The 25134-nt window shown below is 36.3% G+C and overlaps 1 protein-coding gene across 1 annotated transcript in view; it reads left to right on the top strand.

The window, feature by feature from the left end:
• Positions 1-25134, top strand: part of LOC109100437 (tetratricopeptide repeat protein 28-like) — a 259672-nt gene that overhangs the window by 189048 nt on the left and 45490 nt on the right. Inside the window, exon 7 of the mRNA XM_042765599.1 lies at positions 17506-18013. Coding sequence (XP_042621533.1) covers positions 17506-18013 — 508 coding nt within the window. The remainder of the gene's footprint in view (positions 1-17505; positions 18014-25134) is intronic.

Raw genomic sequence — 25134 nt, 5'->3', positions numbered from 1 at the left:
TTTCACACGCTATTAGCTTTACATGTATTTAATTCATAAAGTATTTATATACATATAATTAAAGTATAATATATATAAAAAATATATATAATATGTACATAACATTAAGAATTTACATATTTATTTATTGCACTGGGACAGTAGTTTTTTTTTTTTTTTTATATTTTTTGATTTTTTTTTATTATATTATGTTTTATAAATAATTTTGTTATTAAAATTTATTTTGTTTTTTTTTTTTATTTTACTTTATTTTTCATTGGGATTTTATTTTTTATTACAATTAAATAATGTAAATTACTGTATTTAATATAAGCAAAAATAATTCATATAAAATATAATTAAATATAATGAATATAAATGTGATGAATGTAAAGTGTTTTTTTTTTGACTTTAAAAATCAAGGAAAATAAGATTATTGCATGACTTTTTTTACTTAAAAATTAAAGGAAAAATAAGATGATGTTTAATTAAAATAATAAAAAAAAAATTATTATATATTATACATATAATTTAAAATAAACAATTTTTTTATTTCATTTATTTTATTGTTATAATATTGATTGATTGATTGATTGATTGATTGATTGATTGATTGATTGATTAATTGATTGCAGTGGGACAATATTATCTTCAGTCATGTCAATGTAAAACTAAATTTTTCTAAATACATTTGATTTGATTCTGGGGTGGAATATGACCTGTGCATTTCTTGGCTCACTCACCTCTAATGCTTTTGCATCCGCTGTAATGTGTGTGTGTTTTGTATGCAGCAGGTCAGTGCTGGGAAACTGGCTGTCTGCGGCGGTGTGTAGTGCATTAGAGAGCGGAGCGGCTCACACAGCCCGGGGATGCTATACATGCTCATCGATCCGCTGTCAGGCCTGACTGAAGCCCGACTGTCACAGGAGCGCGTGTGATAGACAGACGAGCATCAGAACCCACCAGAGAAACCAGAACAACAACTCAAAATGAAGACATTCTCAACAAAACCTGCCCCAGAGGTGTAAATTACACCGGAACGGGCCTTTTCACCATTCCTTTCACGAGTTAATCTCCTCTCTCGCTCCACGAGCTTCCTCGTTAATGTGGCGGTATAATTAGCAGGTGCCTGGTTTGTTAACATCAGGAGCACGAAGAATGCGCAGAGGGCTTTGAGGCGAGTTATTGACAACATTGACGATCAAATTTGCTCCCCGTTTGTTGTCGTTTGATTCATATCGTTTTGTAGGGTGGTGTGGCCTGTCGGAAATCTCATGGTGAGCTGAATGAGTGGCAGTAGATTGTGGATGTTTCCGGTGTGCGTTCTCCCTCGGGATGGTGAGCAGTCCGCACATGGGAGAGAAACAAACTTAAAGATGCTAATAAAGCGTTTAAAATAGATTAATCTCTTCATCTTAAACCTGCCGCCTCCAGGCTGCGGGGGAAAGTAAAAGGCAAGTAAAGACAAACGTCAGCACGCCTCTCACATCTCTGCATCGACATCAGCCTCTCACATCTCCTCGTTTTTATCCATTATCACATCTCTCTCTCCCTGTCACACTCCTCCTTCACCTTGGCTTTCTTGTTTGTCATCTCGTCGTATCTGTCTCTCTCTCTCTGCCCTGCACTGATAGCGCTTGAGATGTTTTATTTACATCATTGTCAGGATGATTTCCTGGAAGTAAATTCAGATCTGAGAGTTCCTCTCCCTCAGGAGCGGCGCGGTATGGACTGTATGATTCGACTGCTGCGTTTGTGCGTTATCACTGCATTTCTGTCACACACTTGGCAACACACAATGGCAACATGCATTGCTGCTGAAACACCTAAAACAACTCTTGCAAGCCCAGCGTTTGTTGCTTTATATATCACAGGGAAACAAGATATAACTAATTATAATATAGAATTGGTATGGGGTTACTAGGGTGTTTTGACTTGTTGCTATGAGTGTGAAAGATATGACTTGGGCCTTTATTAACTGTTTCATTAAGTTGCAAATTCAATTTTTTAATACTTACATGCATTTTTTTTTATATATTTATATTCCAGTATTGCTACTACTACTATTACTATTACTATTTAAAATTTTTACATTTTAGCATTTATGATATTTTATTTACATATAATAATAAAAAATAATAGTCTAGATATGGCTTGGGCCTTCATTAGCTGTTTCCATCCAAGTTGCAAATTAAATTTTAATAATAATATTTTATATGTATTACATATTTTTTTATTTATATTTGATAATAAAACAATATCAATAATAACATATTTAATTTTGCAGTACAATATTACTATATCATTTACATTTATTATATATATATTTTATATTTGCATGTGTGCTTATGTCTGTTTTATGATTTTTCTTTTTACTTTTATTATTTATATAATAAAAAAAAATCATACACATGCACACATTATACAGTATATATAATGCTAAAAATAACTAATATGCATTTAAATACATTATTATTTAATTGATTAAATAGTAGTATTAGTTGTAATAATAATAATGCACATATTTAAATTTGCATTTTATTTATTTATATTTATTTATTTACATTATTTATATTATATATATATATATATTATATATATATATATATATTATATATATATATATATATATATATATATATATGCTAAAATATGCATACATTTTTATGTGCATTTTGGGATTATAGATATTTGCACATTTTCATCCAACATTTTTATATAATTTCTTAAAATACAGATAAAAATGCATGGATGGAAACTCAGCCAGCTCAGCACGTCTTTGCAATTTGTATTTATTTATTTTTTCTACACCTGTACCCAGAAGGTGCGAATGGTGCATCTGATCACTTAGTAAAGTAACAGCATGGGTCTTCTCAGCAAGATCATGGTGGATGGTGTCCATGCGCTCACGTCTTCATAAATGTTTATTTAGAGCGGGTCTGTGTTGCTCTGCTGTAGCATCTGTGGGTCGTGTGCGTGAGGAAGAGCTCTGCTCCTCTCTTTGATCTGTGTCTGTCTCTCACACGCTGCTTATTAATGAGCTCATGTCTCCTCTCCTCTTCCCAGAAGATGCGCTTTGTGTAGCTTTCCCTGTATGGAATACGCTTGGAGATGTTCTATTGATCCGACTGAAGTCCATATTGAACTGCCTCTAATTTGGAGCTTGTGGAGAAGCTTTCTGCAGCCCAAACAGTTAATAATTCCCCATAATATGATGAATAGATGGTGTGATTTAATTAATCTGGTGAAGTGAGTGATTAATTAGACCCCAAGCTTGCTGGTCTGTCTAGTCGTTCCTCCTGTTTTCACGTCTTCATTTGTCTGGTTAATTTGTACATTCTTCCTCATCTCTGTCTTCCTCATGCGCTGGATTTCCCCAGACGCTCCTGATAGGCTTCCAATCAATAGCATTAACCTCTGAATTAATCATCCAGCCAGTGAGCAGTCCAGTTATTGGAAGTGGTTGATGTCAAAATTGAATACATGCCTAAAAGTTGCACTTTTCTCATAGCTGTGGACTAGCGGTTAGCTGTGGTTTCGTGTTACTTTGACATATAAAGTGAGAGTGAATGATTATCATATACTTTGTTGTTTACATGGTGCTTCAAGGTACTGAACCATGGTGCTGCTATGTTAAATGTCCAAAAGACAATGAGCTCCGATCTGATCTCTAAACTGTATATAGCAAATGTTTATTTTTAATGTATAGATTATTTAGATTAATATATAATATTTTCAATTCTTCCCTTTTTGTATTTAAAAAAAAAAAAAAAATTAATATATAAAAAAAAAAAATATATATATATATATATTATATATATATATATATATATATATATATATATATATATATATATATATATTTTTTTTTTTTTTTATGTTATATATATATTATATAGTGTATGAGAGAGTGCAAATGAATATTCAATATTTAATTTATTTATATTTAGGTACATTTATAATATTTTCATTTTATTTTCATATTTTCATACACATGTACATATGTTAAATAATAAAATGTATAAAATATACAAATGTTTAAAAGAAATAAAGAAAAAAGAAAAAATGTGGTAAATGTTATATCTATCTTAATAATATGTAAACAAAAAATAAACACATATATAATGAAAAATAAAATATATAGAATAAATTCAAATAAATATTTGTATATTTTATTATTTTTATATTATATTTTATTTGTATTATAGATTATTGAATAATATATTTAGGTACTTTTAATTTATATATATATATATATATATATATATATATATATATATATATATATAATATATACTGTATATATGTTTATTCATTTATTTATTTGTTTATTTATTTATTTCACTTGTGATTAATGTATTAAAATTAAGGGGAAAAATATAAAAATAATATATAAACAAAAAATAAGCATATATATATTATATATATTCATACATACAGTTTATAGGTCAGATTAGCAGTTTCTTATTGTCATTGCTGTAGTAAAAGTGTTAAGATAAAAGACTAGTGCCATTATATCTCGCCCATCATCCTCTCTCCGCTCTCTTTTCTTTGTCATTTCTGTGTAGATGACATTGCCAGTTCCGTGAGTATGTGTGTGTGTGTGTGTGTGTGTGTAAGATGTAAATGATGATTCATGCTCTCCCAAGAAAAACACACAGGCTGCCAGTGGTTTGCGGATAGCAGCGCTCCCAGCACAGCCGAGTATATTTATTCAACAATCCTGTTGACCAGAGGAGCACGTCCATGTGTGCTTGTGAATGAGAGTGGAGGGAAAAAACATGAAGAGAAGGTCCAGCTGTAAAAATCTAGGGAAACAAAGATGAGTCAAGTCTAGATGAAAGAGACGAGAAACAATGAGTCAGTTTTCTAAGATTTCACATTTGGAGTAGTTGAAGACAATGAGTCTCATTCACTTATAGTCATGTGCTTATGTGTGCAGAAGCTTCTCACGCAAAATGTAAATTTAGAATACATTCAAATATGATTTCTGCATTTGCACACGTTTTATACTCAAATATGTTCATGGCTGGTGAATGAGAGCCAGTATTGGATTATATGGAGCCACTAGCACACAAATGATGGCCACACCATTTCATTCGACTTGAACCCATCAGTTCAGAGATGGGCTGCTGAGCATCGATTTCTTCTATGTCGCCTCTTCTCGTGAGGATCACTAAAGTATGAGTGTCTTTAAACCGCCCCAGAGGACAGTGTTACTGCTCGTTCATAGCTTGGAAGGCTTTAGTGCAGTTCTCAGTTTAGTATCAGATGATTCTCCTAAACATTAAAGGAATTAAAATGCACACAAAAGAGTCAGTAGTAGACATACAGTAACAGTACAGAGCTTTAAAATTATAGTGGATAGCAGATCGCTTGATCATTTTATTTAATAAGAAAGGTTTGATTTCATATTGAGATAACTGAATGCAGACTGCTTCCTGTTAAATCTGAATACAGTTTAAGATATTACTGAGATGCTCTAGAAGAGACATTTGAGATTTCCCAGGAGATACATCTGAAATCATTCTGAAACATAATGAATCATTATGAAACGTAACGAAATGTATTAAATTATGACAGAATTCTGAATTTCAAAAACAATTTGTGATTTTTTAGGAAGCTCTAGAAAAGATGTGAAATCTCCATTCGCACCTCCATTTAATCTCATTGCTGTGTAAAAGAAACAGTCACAATATCAAAAATGGGAGGAGGAACATCTGAAATCTTCACTGGCATCTCAATTTAATCTCATTGCCGTGTAGAATAACCAACTGAGACATTAAAGAGATCTCTTTGTGGTTTTTGAGTAGGCAGAGCTTAAATTTATTCAATTCTGACAGAATTAGAGACACTATTGAGATGTTCTGGAAAAGATGTAAGATTTCTGGATTCTTTTTTTTTTTCAGGAGAAACATCTGAATTCTCCATTAGCACCTCCATTTATTCTCACTGCTGTGCAGAAGAAACAAGTGAGATAGTAAAGAGTCGTTTTGGGGGTATGCAGAGGTTAAATTCATTCAATTCTGACAGAATTTGAGAAATTATTGAGAACCTCTAGAAAAGACGTGAGATTTCTGAAATCTCCATCGGCACCTCCATTTAATCTAACTGCTGTGTAGAAGAAAACAGTTGCAATATTAAAGAGATCTCTTTGTAGTTTTTGAGAATGCAGAGGTTAAATATATTCAATTCTGACAGAATTTGAGACATTACTGAGAAGCTCTAGAAAAGACGTAAGACTTCTGGAGTCTTTTTCTCAGGAGAAACATCTGAAATCTCTTTTAGCCCCTTAATTAAATTTCATTGCTTTGTAGAAGTATTAAAGAGTAGTTTTGGGGTATGCAGAGGTTAAATTCATTCAATTATGAAATAATTTAAATACTTTGAATGAACTATTCCATTAAACAGAAGTCTCCATTGCTCTCCACTCAATCTCAATGCTCTCTTGAAGAAATGTGTCATTGTTTTAAAAGGTTTGTGATTTCATTTGTGATTTTGTTCTGTCTTATCTTACTTGTTTTTGGGTTTTTCCCACTCTTACCGTTGTTATTTATGTCCTAATGTGGTTATTTCTGAAGGAAACATCTCCTGATGCAGTGATGTCAGTCCACTGCTCCTGAAGAGTTGTTAAACTCTCACTCTGTAGGTTTGAGGTCATCGTCTGTAGCATCAGTTCAAAGACGTCCCCGCAGACGGTTTTTATTGAAGTTAAGATGTCTGCGACTTTCTCATGACCTCACTTCTGGACAAAGAACAAAGGTTTATGTCAACTCGTCCACCGTTGAGACCATTGTGACAGGAGTGCGTGAGAGAGAGAGTAGGTTAAAGAATAAAAGCAAGCTCGTTACTCTCCTGTCATTCTCCGTGTCGAGATGGGAATCCATGCTGCGCCAGCACACACACACACACACACACACACACACACACACACACACACATACACACACACATAAGCAAGCCGCTGACTTGGGAAAATCTACAAGAGGGGGTGCAAAATCCCTCTTTATCGAAAATTGGCTCTCCCAGTGAACAGCCCTCTAACAGAAATCCATTGGGGTTTCCAAGGAAACCGTTCCACAGATCTGAAACTGTGGGCAAAGCCAGAGATGAATAGCTGATTTGTAGGACACAACAATAGCGCTACAAGGCATAATTTTACAATAATAAATGAAATCAGGGAGAAAATCAGTGTCCACTGAGGAGTGAACATCGGGTGTGATGGTATGTGTGTTTGAGGGTTCGTTGTGTCATCTGAGGCCGCCAGTGATTCACAATATGATGTTTTGTTCAGCTGCACCCTTAAAAATAAAGTTTTTTCAGCGGTTTCTTGTACCAGATTCATATCAAGAACCAATTTTGGTTGCAATGTTTTTTTTTTTTTAATATTAAAAGAGTAGTCCTTCAGATTTTGTGTTTTGGTTCTTTAAAACATTCAAACATAAACATTTTTCTATTAGAGATTAGAGATTTAATAAAGATTCTTCAATGGTTCTTTGCAGCAGGTCCATGTCAAGAACTTTTTTTATTCTCTATGGATTTTGGAGATATAGGAATAGCTATAGAAGGTTTTCTAAAGAACTAGAGATTTAATCATGTTTTTCCTGGCTCCTTTCTTCAGGTTCATATAAAGAATCATTTATGATTGCTATATGTTTGTTTTGGAAGTAAAAATGTAGTTGTGGTTCTTCAAATCAGTGTTTTAGTTCCTGGGTTCTTTAAGACACAAGAACATGGATGGGTTCTCTAAAAAACTAGGGATTTTAATATGGTTCTTTAATTGCATTTAGATGTAAATGCCGTTTTTGTTTTAAATTGCAATCTTTTTTAGAGAACCGATCCAATTCAGGTTAGCTGGATGCATTACGTGTCAACAAATCAACAAGAACAAAATAAGTCAACTATAACAACCCAGTTTTTTATGTGATAATATATTTACTCTATAAAGCCAGTGTTCTTTATTTTACATTAAAGCATGATGCAGCCTCACTTTGTGTCTTGTAACATGGAGGAAAGCATTGGAAACACCCTAAAAATGAAATTGGGTTCATATTTTTAGTCTGTTTCCTGTACACTAGCATATATAGATGACCTCAGAGATGTTGACATTGACTATAAGACACAAAACTTATCATTTCAATTTCTTAAGAGTGTAATGATTCACTGTGTTTAACTGATTCCTGAAAAAGGAGCTTCCTCTACAATCCTATCATCTTTAGATCCAGAACTGACCCGAAATGAAGCTGTGGCTTCAAACAGGACACACGTGCCCACGCCGGGCCCGATAGCGTATCTGTGATCATAAGAGGCCCTCTTTTCTGATGGAGGGTAATTGTCTCACAGTGTAACATGTCCCGGAGCCTTTAAACTCAGGCAAACTGCTGGAAGTTTTTATGGCTGGAGGTAATTGGTTCCAGGCGGCACTGAGACACTGAAGGCCTTGGGCTGGACGAGCCCCTCCAGGTTTGTCTTTTGTCCGTGTGCCCTGAAATCAAGCATTTTACCTTCTGTTCTATCAGGGCATCCGTCCCAGCACTTCATCGAGACAACGGTCATCGCCGTTACTCCCTAAATAGAGCTGATATCTGCGCCGAACATGTGGTTGCGTTTTAATCGTTGTTTATAGTTTGATTGATGTAGCGTCAAGGCCGAAGTTGGACCTGCTGTCTTTTGTTGTTTGTCAAGCAATTGTGTAATACAAGTTCTGTTCCAGAATCTAGTGAGCTGCACTGTTTGCTGCTGTCTATGTAGGCTGCATGCTAACTGAAATGGACAGAGTTTGATGTTATTATGGTGCTTGGCTAATGGAACGGTAATCTAATAAACTTGATACTGCACAGAACATGCAAATAGTGGCTAATATGGTCCATTTTTAATTAGTCAATGGTTTTAGCTATACTATTTGATATTGGAATGAAATGTAAAATCAATTTTACATTTAATTTGATACATTTTTGCCTAATCTGCCATTTGCATACTATGCTAAAGAAGTAATAGTATCAATTTTTGATTTGATACATTGTTTGGTTTGTTTCTTAGATTGCTTTCTATGAAAAGAATGCATGTGCTGAATTCTGCCAAAAGACACAACTTTTGGAACAGCTTCTGTGTGGTAAAAGTGGTTTTAAATGCAGTCTAAGTGAGCAGCTCACTGGTTTTTGGAAGAGAGCTAGTGTCTGAGCAGTGTGGTGTGTGTGTGTGTGAGAGAGAGAGATTATGACTTAGCCTCAGCAGGGAAAAGCGTTCTGCAAGGCTTCTTCACTGACATACAGCATGTGTGACAGATAAGCACTCCCTCTCATCTCTGCAGTTTCAACGAGGTTAGTTTAGAGTTCCTGGAACATGTTCCTGGTCTTCCTTAGATAGATTCGCCATTGCACATCAGGGTCAAAAATTAACAGGGGGCTTGTGGCAAAAATGCCCCCAAAATTCAAGATATTGGGGCAAAAATCACCCTGCACGATTAAATTAAATCTATTACGGCTGTCGCGATTAAAATGAAATGTGAAAATGAATGAAAAGTAGCAATTTTAAAATCACCCTGCACGATTAAATTAAATCTATTACGGCTGTTTTTGCACATTGTTTTTTGCAGCGTTGAGGATTAGCCAGTCCCTACAGGATTTCACAAAACGTGTTTCAGATTTTTTTGCGGCCTAAAATGACTGCCTAAAATTGCTTCGGCTTTTCTCAAAATTTGCAGTGATATTTGCGGCAAATTTTCTTATTATTTTGCAGTGAAAATATACCACAGACATCCTTCTTCTAACACTGTTATGACTTTTCTGACTTTGAGAACCACTGTAGGGCTCCAGACTAACATTTGACGACACCAGCACTAGTGCCATTAAGTTCTACAGAAGGTGGCACCAGCACCTTACAGTAAAGCACTCACCCTAATCACACATGTACATCTCGGAGACATCTATTTAATGTGTGCATTTACATATGCAAGATGTTTTTTTAAGAGTGCTTGCTCATCTGCAATACTGTACGTCTCTAAGATGTTTCCTGTCAGATGTCAAATAGACATTTATTAGAATGCATGTGCTTCTGAGACGTTTATCAGAGTACACAGCAGATGATTCCCAGATCTTTAGCAGACATCTTACAGATGCAATAAATATATTACATCTGATAAAAATGTACTTTTATTACTGTCATTCATAATGTCTAAATATAATTTAATGAATACATATATATACAATATTAGTGAGTGGAAATGGCCTATAAGTACTTCTCTGCAGCCAGCTACTAGTGGTAATTTAATATATTTTTTATTTTTAAATAATTGTTTGCTTTCCTACATTATAAAACTTTTAGTTTTATACAGGGGGGAAACCTATGAAGGATGAAAAATATCATCACATTAAAAATAACTTTCAAATTTGGTAATACTTAAAGCTTTGAAGTGCTGGGAAAAGTTGTGTGAAGCATTTAAAAACTCAAAAACATTAGATCATTTCTGCCACAAGTTGTTCCTGTAGTTTTACTGTTAAATCCATGGTGAATGGTGGTGATTTGTGTTTATTGAACAATGTTTCTCCTGGTTTCCACATCAGTGGCGTTTGTTCTGATATCAGCTTTAACAGAATTCTGCGCTGAATTTGAATGCTTCTCACAAGATTTAACAGAGATGTTGATTCTGTGGGGAATTCGACTGCTTTCTTCATTGTAGGCCTTTCTCCCAGCGCTGTGTATATCAGTGTATCCCTACGAAAAAGAAGTTTATTCAAGTGTGCTATTAGTATACTTCTTTTAAACTAAAAAATAGGAAAGTATGCTTTTAGTTTACTTTTTATGTACTTCTCAGAAATGGGCTTTATGTACTTCTCAGAAATATACTTAAAATGACATTTAAGTATACTTTGAACTATACTTACAAAAAGTCTAAATATACTTGAACTATACTTAAGTATACTTAATAAAAATAAACTTGAAGTATACTACTTTTTGGTAAGCGAGATCAGCCCGCGGCTCCGGCTCGAGCAGATAAATGGTCTACGCTGCGTAGCCCAAATTAGTAGCGTGGATTCATTCCACTTTCGGTTTGTTTATCCAATGTAGCTCTTGTAAATCGGTCATGATGAGAACGCAAGGCTGTTCATTACATTTTTGGAACTGAGAAACAACCTTTTTTTGTGATGATGTCACAAGACGCGTCTAAGCCCAAATTCTGCAGGAAATTTGCGGAAATTATGAAAATTTGCGAACTTTTGCAAAAATTACGGAGTGTGCTTGATTTTGCGATAAATTCAGTGATCGCAAAATTGCAAAATCCTGGAGGGACTGATTAGCTAATCACACACGTTTCTGTTGAGCTTATGAATGCAATGGCCAGTTGGAGACGCTTAGATTAGCCAACGCTGAAAACGCCGGAGATTTGTTGAGTGTGTGCTTGAGAATTCTCTCATCACAAACAACAAAATGTAGAAGCAATGTAAGTAAGAGATTCATTTTGCAGCTTATTCGCAGTTTTTGCATAACTTGCACTAGACTAGACTAACATCATCGTTCTTGTTGTGAATAGGCTTTTATATTTGTGTATATCACCAAGATGACTACCAAAAAGGACTACTGCGCTGCTTTTAGAAGACTTTAATTCTGCTGAAGAAAGTTGGTTGTAGCTAATGGGCTTCCCATTGAGCATGTAAATACGGGACACATTTTTTGTCTCTCGAGTCCTAGCTCAACATGTGCCTGCCGCAAAGAGATTTCGACATGGCCTCAGCATATTTTTAACGGATATTGTGAGAGATCAGTGTCTCTGCTAAGATTTCGACTTGAGAGGCTTCACGGGTTTTGTTCTCGGCAGACAGCACATTACATGGCAGAGTGCTTTCTGCACCACATGCTATTCTCAATGGCTGTGTAATGGGATATGCAGTAACATCACACAACTTTGCCATATGTTTTGAGGATAAGAGCTGTGTTTGCTTATCTAATCACTGTTTAACAGAAAATAAAGCAGTAAGCCACGAGGTCATGTGTATCAGTAATTATATCAGAGTTAAAGGAATAATGAAACTGATTTGAAATCATTTGCTCATCCTCAGTTTATGCAGAGATCACAAAATGAATGTTAAATATAATTAATGTGCTGTTATAGTTGTATACATTTTTTGAATTTGCTTATCTTATTTCAAGTTTTACTAATTTTTATTCATGTTTTATAATAAAATTTTTATATTTTTATTAGATTTAAATGTTTGTATATACCTATCATTTATTTTTATTTCAGTTTGGTTTTTTGTGCTTCTGTCATTTTTTTCAGTTTTTTTTCATTTGTTTAATATTTCTTTATAGTTTGAATTATTTGTACATTTTCAGATTTTTTATTTGAATTTCAGTAATTTTGTTATGTGCTTTTAACTTTTTTATTAGTTATAGCTTATTAAATATATTTATATATAGATTTTATTATTTTTATTTAGTGTTAGCTTTAGTAATTTTTTAGCACTGCAACTTACAGTTTTTTGCCAAGCGACATTTCATATTTTCATTTAAATTTTATCAAATTTTTCTATCTGATATTTATACTGTATTTTATTTCATTTTATTTCAGCTTTATTTTCAATGTCCAAAAATGATTTTTAATATGAAGTTTTAGTTAACAATAACAAGTTAGGTTAGGAGTGTTAAAGCTGTTCCCTTTCAGTCGCTCACTGTGTCAAAGTTCTGACACTAGGGGACCCTATACGTTGCAAGTCCATGCAGATGTTGACAAGCCCAGCGTGGCACAACCAAATGCACCTCTCCTCCTCATAACCTTCCAGTGCCCAAGACTTATGACCTCACTGTCCAACGTCCGGGAGAGCCTCAATATAAGGCAGAATTCACCTCCAGCTGGAGCATTTTCTCATTATGAAAAAAGAAAAAAAAAAGATGGTTGAGAAGTCCTGGTTGTATTGTCGAGGTAGCATTCGGTTCCCCAACACTTCAGAGACCACATCCTACCCGAAGGGGAGGTAACATATGGAGATACATCCTATGGACTCACTAAAAGGGAGTACTAGTAGTACAGGGTTTTTCCTGGGTCAAAAATGGTCTTCGGCGGTGGCTGATGGTCATCCACACACAGTAAAAAGAACTCTACCCATGCAATCTGCGAGCCCAATACTGACAATAAATTTAAAATAAATTAATTAAAATAATTAAATAATAAATTATTGGGGGGGGGGGCTTCTGAATCTTTATAACCACTCTTGCTAAATGAGGTAAACACACTTACTGAGGTGTTCTGAGTAAATGATTTGTTATAAACCAATACAGACAGCGATGTCTCGTAATTTCATTAAATCAATTTTAACAAGATTACATTATCTAAAAGTACAATTGTGTTTTTTTTTAAATGAGTATTTTAATTCATTTTATGTAAAGCATTTTGAATTACCAGTGTGTATGAAATGTGCTATATAAAATAAAACTTGCCTTGCCTTAAAAAAAACAAAAAAACAACTTTGGTTTTATTTTTCAGCTTGTTGATGTTTATACAGACTCAAAGACTCATCTCCTGAGCCACTGCACAAAGGAACAAAATGTAACTAACACTATAAATAAGTGCAAATAGTTTTAATAAAGCTCAAATAGTCTTCAGTTTACACATCTGTTAGGCTAAATTTACACTAGTGTGTGTTTGTTTTAAAACGCATAGCTCAGACAGAATCATTATTTCTATTCATTTTTCACTGATTTACTAATGAGCATTAGCAGTTTCTAGTGCTGTCTGCCTGTGCTCTCTCTTCCATGATCGCTGCTCTGACTTAGAGGTAATAACATATTTAATTTCAGCAACAATACATGGCCAAAACACACATTAGACGGCAATCAGAAGTTATTACAAACACTCGATGGTGGTTTAAATTGAGCTTTGAGTAAAAGTGGAACTCTTATTCATTGTCTTATGTAGCATGATCCTACAGTGTGCATGAATGGTCACTTAACACATGCTTTCGGTCGTGTAGTATGAACGGACATCTGCATATGATATGCAGCTCCCACACTACTCTCCATTGGAAATGAATGACTTCCGGTCTGATGTTTGTCAGTATGATGAGGATAATTTTCATTTAAAAAAAAAAAAACCACTCCAGTGTAAATGTAGCCTTACATCTAAGGGGTTAATCTCATCAACGTCAATGAGCCAATAAGCCTGCAGCACTAGGTGTGCTCGACTAGAAGCAGCACGACGCAGATCGATCAGTGTTTGACATCCGCAAGAGCAATTAGAAAGCGTACGGAGCATTCTGCTGTACTGTAATACACCGATCGGTCTGCACAGTCAGTCCGCGTCACCTGTAACTCTCAGGAGTTTGGCTCACACTTGAGGCTGTAGTGTGTCTTGTGAGTTGTTTTAACCATTCATTAAAATGAAGTGGTTCACAAGAGTCATTAGGTCGCAAATCGGACATTAGCGGACATTGTGCAATGTGTGCTAATTCTGGCTGTAAGGACATCCCAAAAGATTTTTGTCAAAAAGGAAAACGCTTCATCACTGCATAGGATTTTTATTCGTTAATAGAAAGTGTGGTATATGTCAGCAGCATGTGTGGAACACTTGTCAAAGAAGATAAGGTGACGTGTTTTTTGAGTTCAATTCAATGGTAATTCAGAAAAAAAATCTCTGAAGGTGACACATAAAACAAGGTTTGAATATTGATATTCAAATGCCATCATTTGTATATCAACAAATAATGATATTCACCACTGCAGGTGAAAGACCTCTGAGTTCCACCTGGTCCCATCCAGGGACCAAACATGGAGGTTCTATAGATCTGGGCATGGGTGCCAGATCGTGCCCTTCTCCTGGGAGAGAATGTCCCTCCTCAGGGGAATTCGCCAGGCATGAGCTGATGCCAACAGCATGAGTTCCAAGAACCAAGTCTTGTTGAGCCAGTAATGAGTTGTTCCATGTCCTCCCTGACTTTGCACAGTGTCTGTGCAGTTAGGCTTACTGGGGAAAACGCATCTGTGTGTAGGCCTGGGCCAGCTGTGTGTCTGTGCCGAGGGGGCCTACGTCAGGGAACCCACAGTGGGCAATGAGTGGATTCTCGTGAGAAAACAGCATGAGAAAACAACTGAGTGTGAAGCCTCCACTCGCCCCGGGGCATGACCTGCCATGAGAGGGAAACACAATTGATATTGCCCGGAATGCGAGTGGTGCACGTAGACCTGAGGCTCTGTTGGCTCCACAGTAAGAGATGTGGTGCCCATCTCAGAACTCAGGTATGAAGCCTGTGCTGAAGCGGTCTTATATGCATCAGTCCCAATGTCAAAAGCACGGCAGAGAATGACCAAGTCCCTGTATATGCAAACTAACTCTGACGAGTGAGCTTGAATAAGCCAGTCGTCGAGAATGAGAATGAGAATGCGAATGCGAATGCCCACTTCCTTAAGAGGGGTAAGGGCAGCCTCCGTGACTTTCATGAAGACGCGAGGAGACAGGAGATCGAGACATGAAAGCTTGCTTCCTTCATGTCTATTGTCGCAAACCAATCTTGATACCCAACACATATTAACATGTGTTTGAGGGTTAGCATTCTGAACAGGAGCTTGTAAAGGGCCTGGCTCAGCTCCCTTAGGTCTAATATTGGTCTGAGCCCCCCACCCTTCTTGGGTACAATGAGGTAGGGACTGTAAAACCTTTTTCATATCAGCCAAGGGGCATGCTTTATTGCGCCCTTTGCCAGAAGGGACGCAACTTCCCCTTGAAGAACAGCAGCACTCTTGCCTTGCACTGAGGTAACAGAATGCAACTGAACTTTGGCGGATGCCTGGCAAACTGAATCACATATCTGAGCCGAATGGTGCTGAGAAGCCATCGGGAAGGGCTGGGGAGCTTAACCAAGCATCCAGACACCTTGGCAACAGTCTCAGTGGAACTTCATTCGACGTACACTGGGAAAGGTTTCCGTGGCTTGCAAAACAGAAATTACAGTTGCAGAGGACATACGTCCTTTGGGGCGCACAGTATCCTGTCTGCCAGGTCTGTCAAAGAAGTCACTGACAAATGCAGGAGCCACCTTCCTGCGAGTGACTGGCTACTGTTCAGGCTTGACTGCCAGCCCAGGGTGTTGCGGTCCCTGGCGATGAACAGACGGAGGCTGCTGCTTCGGGGATGCAGGGGTAGAACCTGACCCATGCCGAGGCATACCTCCATTTCTTAACTGTGAAGAATTCTTCAACGGTGTCGCCAAGAGACCAACCTGAGAAATCGGGGTGTTGAGGAAGCACACTTTCTCAGCATCCCACATACAGTTCCTGCATGCTCTGGGTGTGAACCACCCTTGTGTAGACCCTGGTCTGAACACCTGCAGGACAGCTATGGTATGCAGAGTGGACGCATCTTGTCCAGAAGCAGTATAAGCCCTCCGTTGTTGCGATAGACAACAAATCCTTATTGTGATCCCCGAATGAGAGATCGAACCTGCACTGAGATGGGCTCTCAAACTCACTCAGAAAATCTACTGGAGAGCATGTGGGATTGGAAGAATGAGAGGTCCGTGGTAATTCATCCAGCGGAACCACTCCTGCAACATCACCTTGCTGTCCTTCAGTGAACATCATCATGGCTTCGCACCTGGAAGTAGAAGGGCCAAGAAGGTTAGCAGCGGTGATGATTCACTACTCTCTTAAACAGGATTGCGATCCATGATTGCAATGTGGCGATAACCATGTCCTCACAAGAAGGACATAAACCATCCACAAATGCTGCTTCAGCAAGGGTCAGGGCCTAAACACTGAGCACAGCGATTGTGCCTGTCAGAGAGTGAGATGTACAAACTGCAACCAAGAAGGACACGGATGGAAAAGCATGTTGTCAACACACACAAATCCACCCGTGAAGCTCTTTTAGAGAAATTACTCTTTTAAGATTAAATTTGCTCTCAAATATCTCTGTTGAAGCACCCGGGGTACTCTCACTACACTTATCTGTGTATGTGTAAGGGAGAAACCGCTGCTTGTGCCATAGATTCAACAACAATGATATTGAGAGGTGAATGCAGTGCTGCAGAGAGATGCTGCATTGGCTCCGAAGAACAGATCAAGTGCGCAAATGCCACGCTGGCCTATTCAAACCCGGATGTCTGGGGCATGGCTAGCTGTGCAAATTTTGCTCACCAATTTCATTGGCCTTTCCTCAATGATGTCAGAGTGCCCCTAGTGTGAACCCTAGTGTTGGAACTTCAACACAACTTTGAAATGATCAACTGAAAGGGAATGGACAGTAATTCACACAGCTGAGCTCTAGAAAGTATTTTCGGCTTGTCAAATTTAATTCTTATGTGAGGAACAAATCAAAATGTAAACAATTCTTTGCAGCAAATTTCAAATTTACACATTCAAACATGCTGCATCCTGTCAGCATCAGTCAATTTAGAATTTTTTTCTTTAAACCTGGCATGAACCATTTTTAGTGCACAACAGCAAACATGGCTTATCCAATCAGAATTTAGCATTGCCATTTTCTCTTTTTTAACGTATATATTCAATGGTTTATGCATCTTCTCTCATTCCTCTCCACAGGCAGCGTCTTCAGCCCTCAGCAGCTTGGGTCACGTGTACACGGCCATCGGCGACTATCCCAATGCCTTGGCCAGCCACAAGCAGTGTGTCCTGTTGGCCAAACAGTCCAAGGATCAGCTCTCTGAGGCTCGGGAATTAGGCAACATGGGAGCTGTCTACATCGCCATGGGTGACTTCGACAATGCCGTACAGTGCCACGAACAGCACCTGAGCATTGCCAAGAGCCTCGGTAACAAGCGCGAGGAGGCACGTGCCTACAGCAACCTAGGAAGCGCTTACCACTACCGCCGCAACTTTGACAAGGCCATGTCCTACCACACGCATGTGCTGGAGCTTGCACAGGAACTTGAGGAGAAGAGCATCGAAATGAGGGCATACGCGGGGCTGGGACACGCTGCCCGATGCATGCAGGACCTGGAGAGGGCAAAGCAGTACCATGAACAACAGCTCAACATTGCCGAAGGCCTAAAGGACCGCGCCGCCGAGGGCAGGGCTTCATCGAACCTGGGTGAGGATTGGGTTACATTCTTCACAAAGACCGCCTGCTGGAAAAAAAACCCATCTTAAACCTGCCAAAGCTGGTGTGCTGCACTTCTGGCCTGGTCAGACCAGCTAAACCAGCTGCCCAAGCTGAGAGACCAGCTTAAACCGGCCAAGATCATCAGCCAACTGGCTTAGACTGGTTTAAGATGGCCTTTTTGAGCAGGAGATATCAACGTTGGTTCAAGCTGCTCTTTGCCATATATTGAAAACTGACAGTAATTTACAGTGTTGAGCTCCAAAAAGTCGGTCTGTTAGCTGTTTTTGGGCACTTTTCAGCCACTTTTGGACCAATTAAACCAGCTGCCCAAGCTGAGAGATCAACTTAAACCAGCTAAGGTCAACACTTAAACAGTAGTTAGTAGTCAGTACAGTTTGTGTGAAAATGAAAGCCTTGTTGGAGGAACAAATCAGTATTTAACTGATTATTCGCTGCAAATTTCAATTTTAAATGTTCAAGAATCATCACGATCAATGATGATTTGGTTTGATGGCCTTCTATTCTGGTTCAGTCTGGTCTGTTAGCTGGTCTTCAGCTTCTTTTGGACCAACTAAATCAGCTGCCAATCTAAGAGACCAGTTTAAACAGCAAAGATCATCAGCAAACCAGCTAAGACTGGTGATTGGATAGTAATTCATATCATTGAACTCCAAACAAGGACTGTAAAGTAGTTAGTACAGCTTGTATAACAAGTTATTGGAGGAACAAATGAAAAATTTAACTTAACATTTGCTACAAATTTCAGTTTTAAACATTCAAATATGATGTGTCCCATCACGATCAGTAATGATCTGATTTGCTGGCCTTCTAATCAGTCTGTTCTAATTGGTCTGTTTTTTAGCTACTGATGGACCATCTTAACCAGCTGTTCAAGCTGATAGACCAGCTTAAACCAGCTTATATCATTGGAAAACCAGTTCAAACTCATTTAAGATTATGTTTTTAACAGGAAGTAACAATATGCATCCCATAATGATCAGTGATGATATGGTTTGCTGGTCTTCTGTCATAGTCCTGTTACTTAGTGCAACTTGTGTGGTGAACAAGTCAAAAGAAAGCCTTACTGGAGTAACAAATCAAAATTTTAATAATTATTTGCTTCAAATTTCTAATTTCAAACATTAAAGTGTGATGCATCTCATTATGATCAGTGATAATCTGGTTTACAGGTCTTCTGGTCCGCTTGAACTGGTCTGTAAGCTGGTTTTGTCCACTTCTCAGCGACTTTTTGAACTAAACCAGATCCCCAAAAGCTGAGAGACCAGCTTAAACCAGCTAAAATCATCAGATTTTAGACTAGTGATTTGATACTGATTCATATTGTAAAGCTTCAATACAGACTATATAAGTAGTTAGTATAACTTGTGCTCTGTATAAAAAGTCAAATGAAAGCCTTACTAGGGGAACAAATGGAAATTTAATTGATCATTTGCTGCAAATTTCAGTTTTAAACAATCAAATATAATGCATCTCAGCACGATCAGGGGTGATCTGGTTTGCTGGTCTTCTAGCCTGGTCAGACTGGTTTTCAGCTACTTTTGGTCCAACTTAACCAGCTGTTCGAACTGAGAGACCACCTTAAACCAGCTAAGATTATCAGGAGAGACGGCCTTTTCAGCAGGAAATATTCCATAGAGTGACACTGTACAAATGTAAGTTGTTTTTGTTGTATAAATTATGACATTTTTTATTTCTAGGTGAACTATTCCTTTAATTAAACATAAAGCTGGCAGAAATTAAAATGCAAAGCTTCCCCAAGAAAAAAAATTAAGGCCAATACATAATGCTATTAGCTTGAAATATACAGTCATGATTGCTTTTGTGCATTGCATTTGTCTAGTTATTAAAAACAACAGCATAAATGAATATTTATCATTCTATTTCCAGTTTAGCGGCTCGATGACTCAGTCATCTAGAACACGTCCCTTCCTCATGCAGCAGGGTCTGCGGCGAGACGTATGCTGGATAAATTGAAGCCATCGAAACCAAGTGTTTCAAAGCACAACTAATCTCTCACTCTGACTTTTATTACTCCAATCTCACATTCCCTCCCTCCGACAGCGGCTCCATCAATCTGATCCGAAACGCTCGGTGCTCTCAGATAAATAAATAGATGAACTCCCAAAAGAAAAATGTTGCCACAGGACTGTTAATATCAGGATTACAGTAGAGTGCACTCGAGGAGTGAAACCAGGTGTTTTGTTCTAGATCTGTATATTTTTTGAAGTAAACATGATTCACGGATTATTTAGGCCATTTTATCGTTCATAACATTCATAACAAGGCTAGGAGACTTCCGTACTAACAATGCAGTAGAAAGACAGTAAATGGTATCACTGAATACTATTGCTTTTCAAACACTTAATCTTTAATTGTATCATGATCCAGTTAAATTGATTCACTCGTTTTCTCAATGAATTGATTACAAATCCTGCCAATACATAAACATTAATATTAAAACATGGGCTTTCAAATTGTGCAATGTTTGTTTCAGTCAATAGTCAACTTGAAATGCTAAAAGAAATTGAATCGTGATTAGGTAAACGTATGCAGTATTTTAGTTAGAACGAGCAGTTTTAGGAGGGTGTGGTTGACTCTTAACTTTTATAAAGAACATCTCTTTGGATTTGAGACTTGAGTCTTTGCAATTTTACAGATCTTCTTTATGCACCAAGAGCTTGTAACACTCCAAAGAGAAAGGACAAATTGAAATCGCATCATATGACCCCTTTAATTTTTGTTTCAGATTTACTAATTTTAGTACTTGAACTTAAACTTTTCGGTTAGTTGCCAAGGCAACATTTATAACTTTTCTTTTTTTTCATTTCAGAGGGAAAATACATGCATTTATTGAGGCAGACATGCCTCTTTTCAATAAAACAAAAAAATATGTGTCAATACAAAAACGACCCATCATGTCTGCCAGTGATCATGGTAGTGAAATACTCAAGCTTATACAGATGTTTTTGTATTTTCCTAATTTTAAATAATGTACAAGAACAAGGGGAGCTACTTGTAATTCTTAAAAACCAAGAAAAGTCTGAGTGAATTTTGTCTTTAGTCCATGTTTTCCATATTAAACAAAAATCTTCTGTCTGGGTTCTGAAGGAAAAGGAAAGCTTTTCCATCACATATTGTGTAATATGTCAGTCCATTCATCTACTAAAGGTGGCTCAGTTTTTAGCCGTTTCTTCATAATTACTTTTTTTTTTACTGGCTGCCAGAAGAATTAACATCAGTTTCTTATCTTTGTTGTTCCACCCATCAAAAGAAATATTAGCCAAATATAAAGATTGACAATTAAAAGGGATCGACACCTCAAAAACACCTTCCTAAATTCTTTTATTCCCTTGCCAAAACTGGGTTAATTTTTGACACTCCCAAAAAATATGACAATGGTTAGCTTCCCTATCCGCACACAACTAGCACCTTTCCCTTTGCATCATCTCTGTGTTGCTGTAATAATTAAAAAAAAAAACCTAATAACATTTTTCCCAACAAAATTCTGTCCATATGGCTGAGCTTTTAGATTTCTATTGTATCTTACAGATTTTTCCCCAATCATCATCCAAGATATTCAGATTTCCCTCCTTCTCCCTTTGTCTTCAACATATAGTGTATTATCAGGGCACTGCTTCGTGAAATCCTTCATATAATTTTGAAATAATCTTACTACATGATTCAGACTTACTTACTGCTAAGAACACCTTTAATATTCCTGACTGCAATTTGTAATACTGGTTTGATATTACAATCAATATAATGTCTTACTTGAAGGTATGTATAAAAATAATTTTGATTAAGCCCATATATGATTCAAAACTTTTGATTTTATCTTTACTAAAGAAAGTGTAATGATTAGAAATCTCTTGCTTAACCCAGATTTAGGAATCTATTATCTACTTTGTTTAGGACAAAGTCTGTTCTGTTTGTGCAAACTGGACGTGTTGATGAATTTGCATAGTAGCACAGGGAAGTCCATAGGGTGGTATTTATGTCCTGTGAAGCTTTCATGGAAAAAAATGAAATCAATTTCTTTCCCCTTTTGCGTATGGCCGTGATAAATTTGTATTGGAAGCGCTTACAATCAGGTGAGCTCGTTTAAAATGGGGATATAAATATAACTAGATTACTCCCAGCATCTCTGAGGTTGTTACTCTGCGAACAGCTTTATTGTTCAGAACTAATGATGCAGGAGAGGATGCACAGATGAGATGCGCTCGCGGTGAGAAATGCATCCTCTGCAGACTCATGCTAAGCTTTTGAAAACGCAGGACCGCAAACATCCCAGCACTCTTTCAATCACCGGTAACACTTATAAAATTAACAAACTCGCGCGGTGAGAGACCTAGCAGTGCACAAATTGATCTCGCCGATCTCTAAAGTGGAATCAGCCATGTTTGATTAAAGGTTTAAGATGTTTACTCCAAGACTGATTGGGCTCAACAAACATGTTTTATTAGCCACTGATATTGATATCTATAATATGTACCTAAAAGTCATGTAGTCAACACCAGAGTGCAGCAGTCATGTTCTCATTCATTTTCTCCATTGAAAAATTGTTTTTTAATGGTAACAGATAAATCTTTTAAGTTTCTCTATGATTTCTACTTTTATTCAACTGTTTGTTTATTTTTATATTTTTTAAATAATTTACTTATTTATTTAGTTTATTAGTCAAATTGAAGCCATCTATAAAAATTTAATATTTAATTTAAACATTTAGACTCATATTTTGTAATATGAAATTTTCTATAATTTGCTAATATTTTAAGTCTAATACAATTCTGAAGAAAATAAATTTGAAAAATATGCAATCAAGGCTACAAAAAAAGTGCATTTAAAACCCTAATTTCTGTGATTTGTCCATAAATTTCCATAATTGTTTACAATGCATGGTTATAATTTCGTCATGACAATTTATTTGCAAATATTTTTGCAATCTAATAAAAGTTTGTAATGTTTAAGTCATTTGACCAGTTTTCTGAAAATCTGGAGAAAATTAATTGGAAAAATACAGAATCAAGGCTATTAAAACGGTGAGCATTCATACATTAAAAAGCCTAATTTTGTGAAAAATCCATAATTTTTGCAATATGCGCACATTATTTTTCAGTTTGACCGCAGTGACAGTAGTCTGTATTAACAATCCTGTAGAATGATTGGTATCACTGTATTTTCTTTCCTCTATTTTAGTATTGACTATGAAAGTACTATTACTTTTCAATAAGTATCAATAATTTCATCATATTTCACTCAGTCTGTATTGAAGCTCAAAGGCCTGTCCCTCTAGCACATCTGAAACACGTTTCCTTCTGCTCCAACCTGAAACACCACCTTGCTCAGGAGTATGGCTTTAATGCTCCATCTCGACTCATATTTTATGAAAACAGGTTTTGAGTTTGCTTGTTGTTGCGATATTGAAGCCCTGAGCAGCGTGAATCTGATCCCTGTTGTGATAGTGCTGAGTGGACGGTAACCAGAGGCTTTATTCTCCTCAGCGAGAGCCGCAGGTCATAAACACACACTTCACACCACCGTTAGAAGCGTGAGAAGATGAGCATTCAAGAGTGTGTATGTGACTTAAGCGGTATGTTTGTGGGTTCAGCAGTGTGTGTATGTGTGTGTGTCAGTGGGGTTAGCATTCTGTGTTGTGTTCTATTAGGGTATCAGTATTGTTAGTATGTTTAGTATGTTTTAATGTGGTTAATAGTAGTGTTTTTCACTGATGAAAATTTGCAATTTGGATCTAATAAGTAATTATTTTATTATTATGTAATTATTATGAAATTAAATAAACAAATTGAGAAATATTACTTTTATTTTCTCACTGGAAAAATAAAAAAAAAACTGAAAAAGTTATAGAAAAAAAATAATTTTCAATTTAAAATTTGATTTAAAAAAAGTTTGCCGTGTTTATTTAAAAAGCTGTGCAATTTGGCCAAAATGTATTATAATTATTATTGTAATATGATTTTTTTGATTACTAAATAAATATTATTTCACTGTAAAGATTTTTTTTCTTTTTTTTACAGAACAATAGTAAAATGTCAATACTAATGTTCATGGCTATACTATTAGCATCGTGTGTGCTTCAGTAGAGTTAGTGGTGTGTGGGAAATTGTCTCTCATGACTCTTGTTTTAGAACATTACACACTGTTGATATCTACGCTCCATTGCTGTAGGCAGAATATTAGCTGGTTTATCTCATTTCTTTTTCCTTAAATTAATATTCTGAGTCATTTAAAGACCCATGGAGCAGCTCTAGAACTAATACTTCTCTCTAATATAGTGAATAGCTTCTCATGAAGTAAAGTAAATCATTATCTTTTAATGAAAACCCACACTGGTTTAAAATTACACAAGTTCTGCTCGTACTTATTTAGTTCTGGGTAATCAGGTTTAGATATTTCATACTGTACTTTGGTAAATTCTGTATATGTATATATTTTTGAGATTTTAAGTGTGCTTATCAATCTGGAAATTTGCTTTAGAAACATACCCAGTAACAAAGACAAATATAAATATATTATTATTTAAAAAAAAAAAATTATATTTATTATTTATTAATTTATATCATTATTTTTATTACTTTTATTTATATATTAAATCATATATGAAATAATATTTTATTAAATATTTAATGAGACAAGCAATGTTTGGTTAATAATTGGTTACCTGTTGCTAAACAACTCACCATAACATTCTAGAATCCATTAGATTTGCACCATCAAGGGTTTTATAACTCAGGGCGCTCACCCCTTTTCGAAATTACAAGTGTGAAACGTTGCTTAAAGAACGGTTAAAAGCATCATTAACACAGGGTTAAAATGCATTAACCCCCGGGTTAAGTGTAGTGTGTAAAGGATGTTTGATGTGTTGCTTTGACAGTTGCTACCTAAGTGTAGTGTGTAAAGGATGTTTGATGTGTTTTTTGTGCTGTCTCCAGTACACTGCGGCAGTGCAAATATGCAAAAGTGCGCCAAAACCACCAGGGATATAGAGGAAACGGAATATTTGGAAATTCCAAAAACGGTTTGAAATCTCCAAAGAATTCCGAAAGCCAGACTCCCGTTACTCAGACTTA

Source organism: Cyprinus carpio, chromosome A10 (genome assembly GCF_018340385.1).
Source record: "Cyprinus carpio isolate SPL01 chromosome A10, ASM1834038v1, whole genome shotgun sequence".
In the NCBI taxonomy this organism is placed as follows: domain Eukaryota; kingdom Metazoa; phylum Chordata; class Actinopteri; order Cypriniformes; family Cyprinidae; genus Cyprinus; species Cyprinus carpio.
Note: the sequence above shows the minus strand (reverse complement) of the source record. Positions and strands in the feature narration are given on the sequence as shown.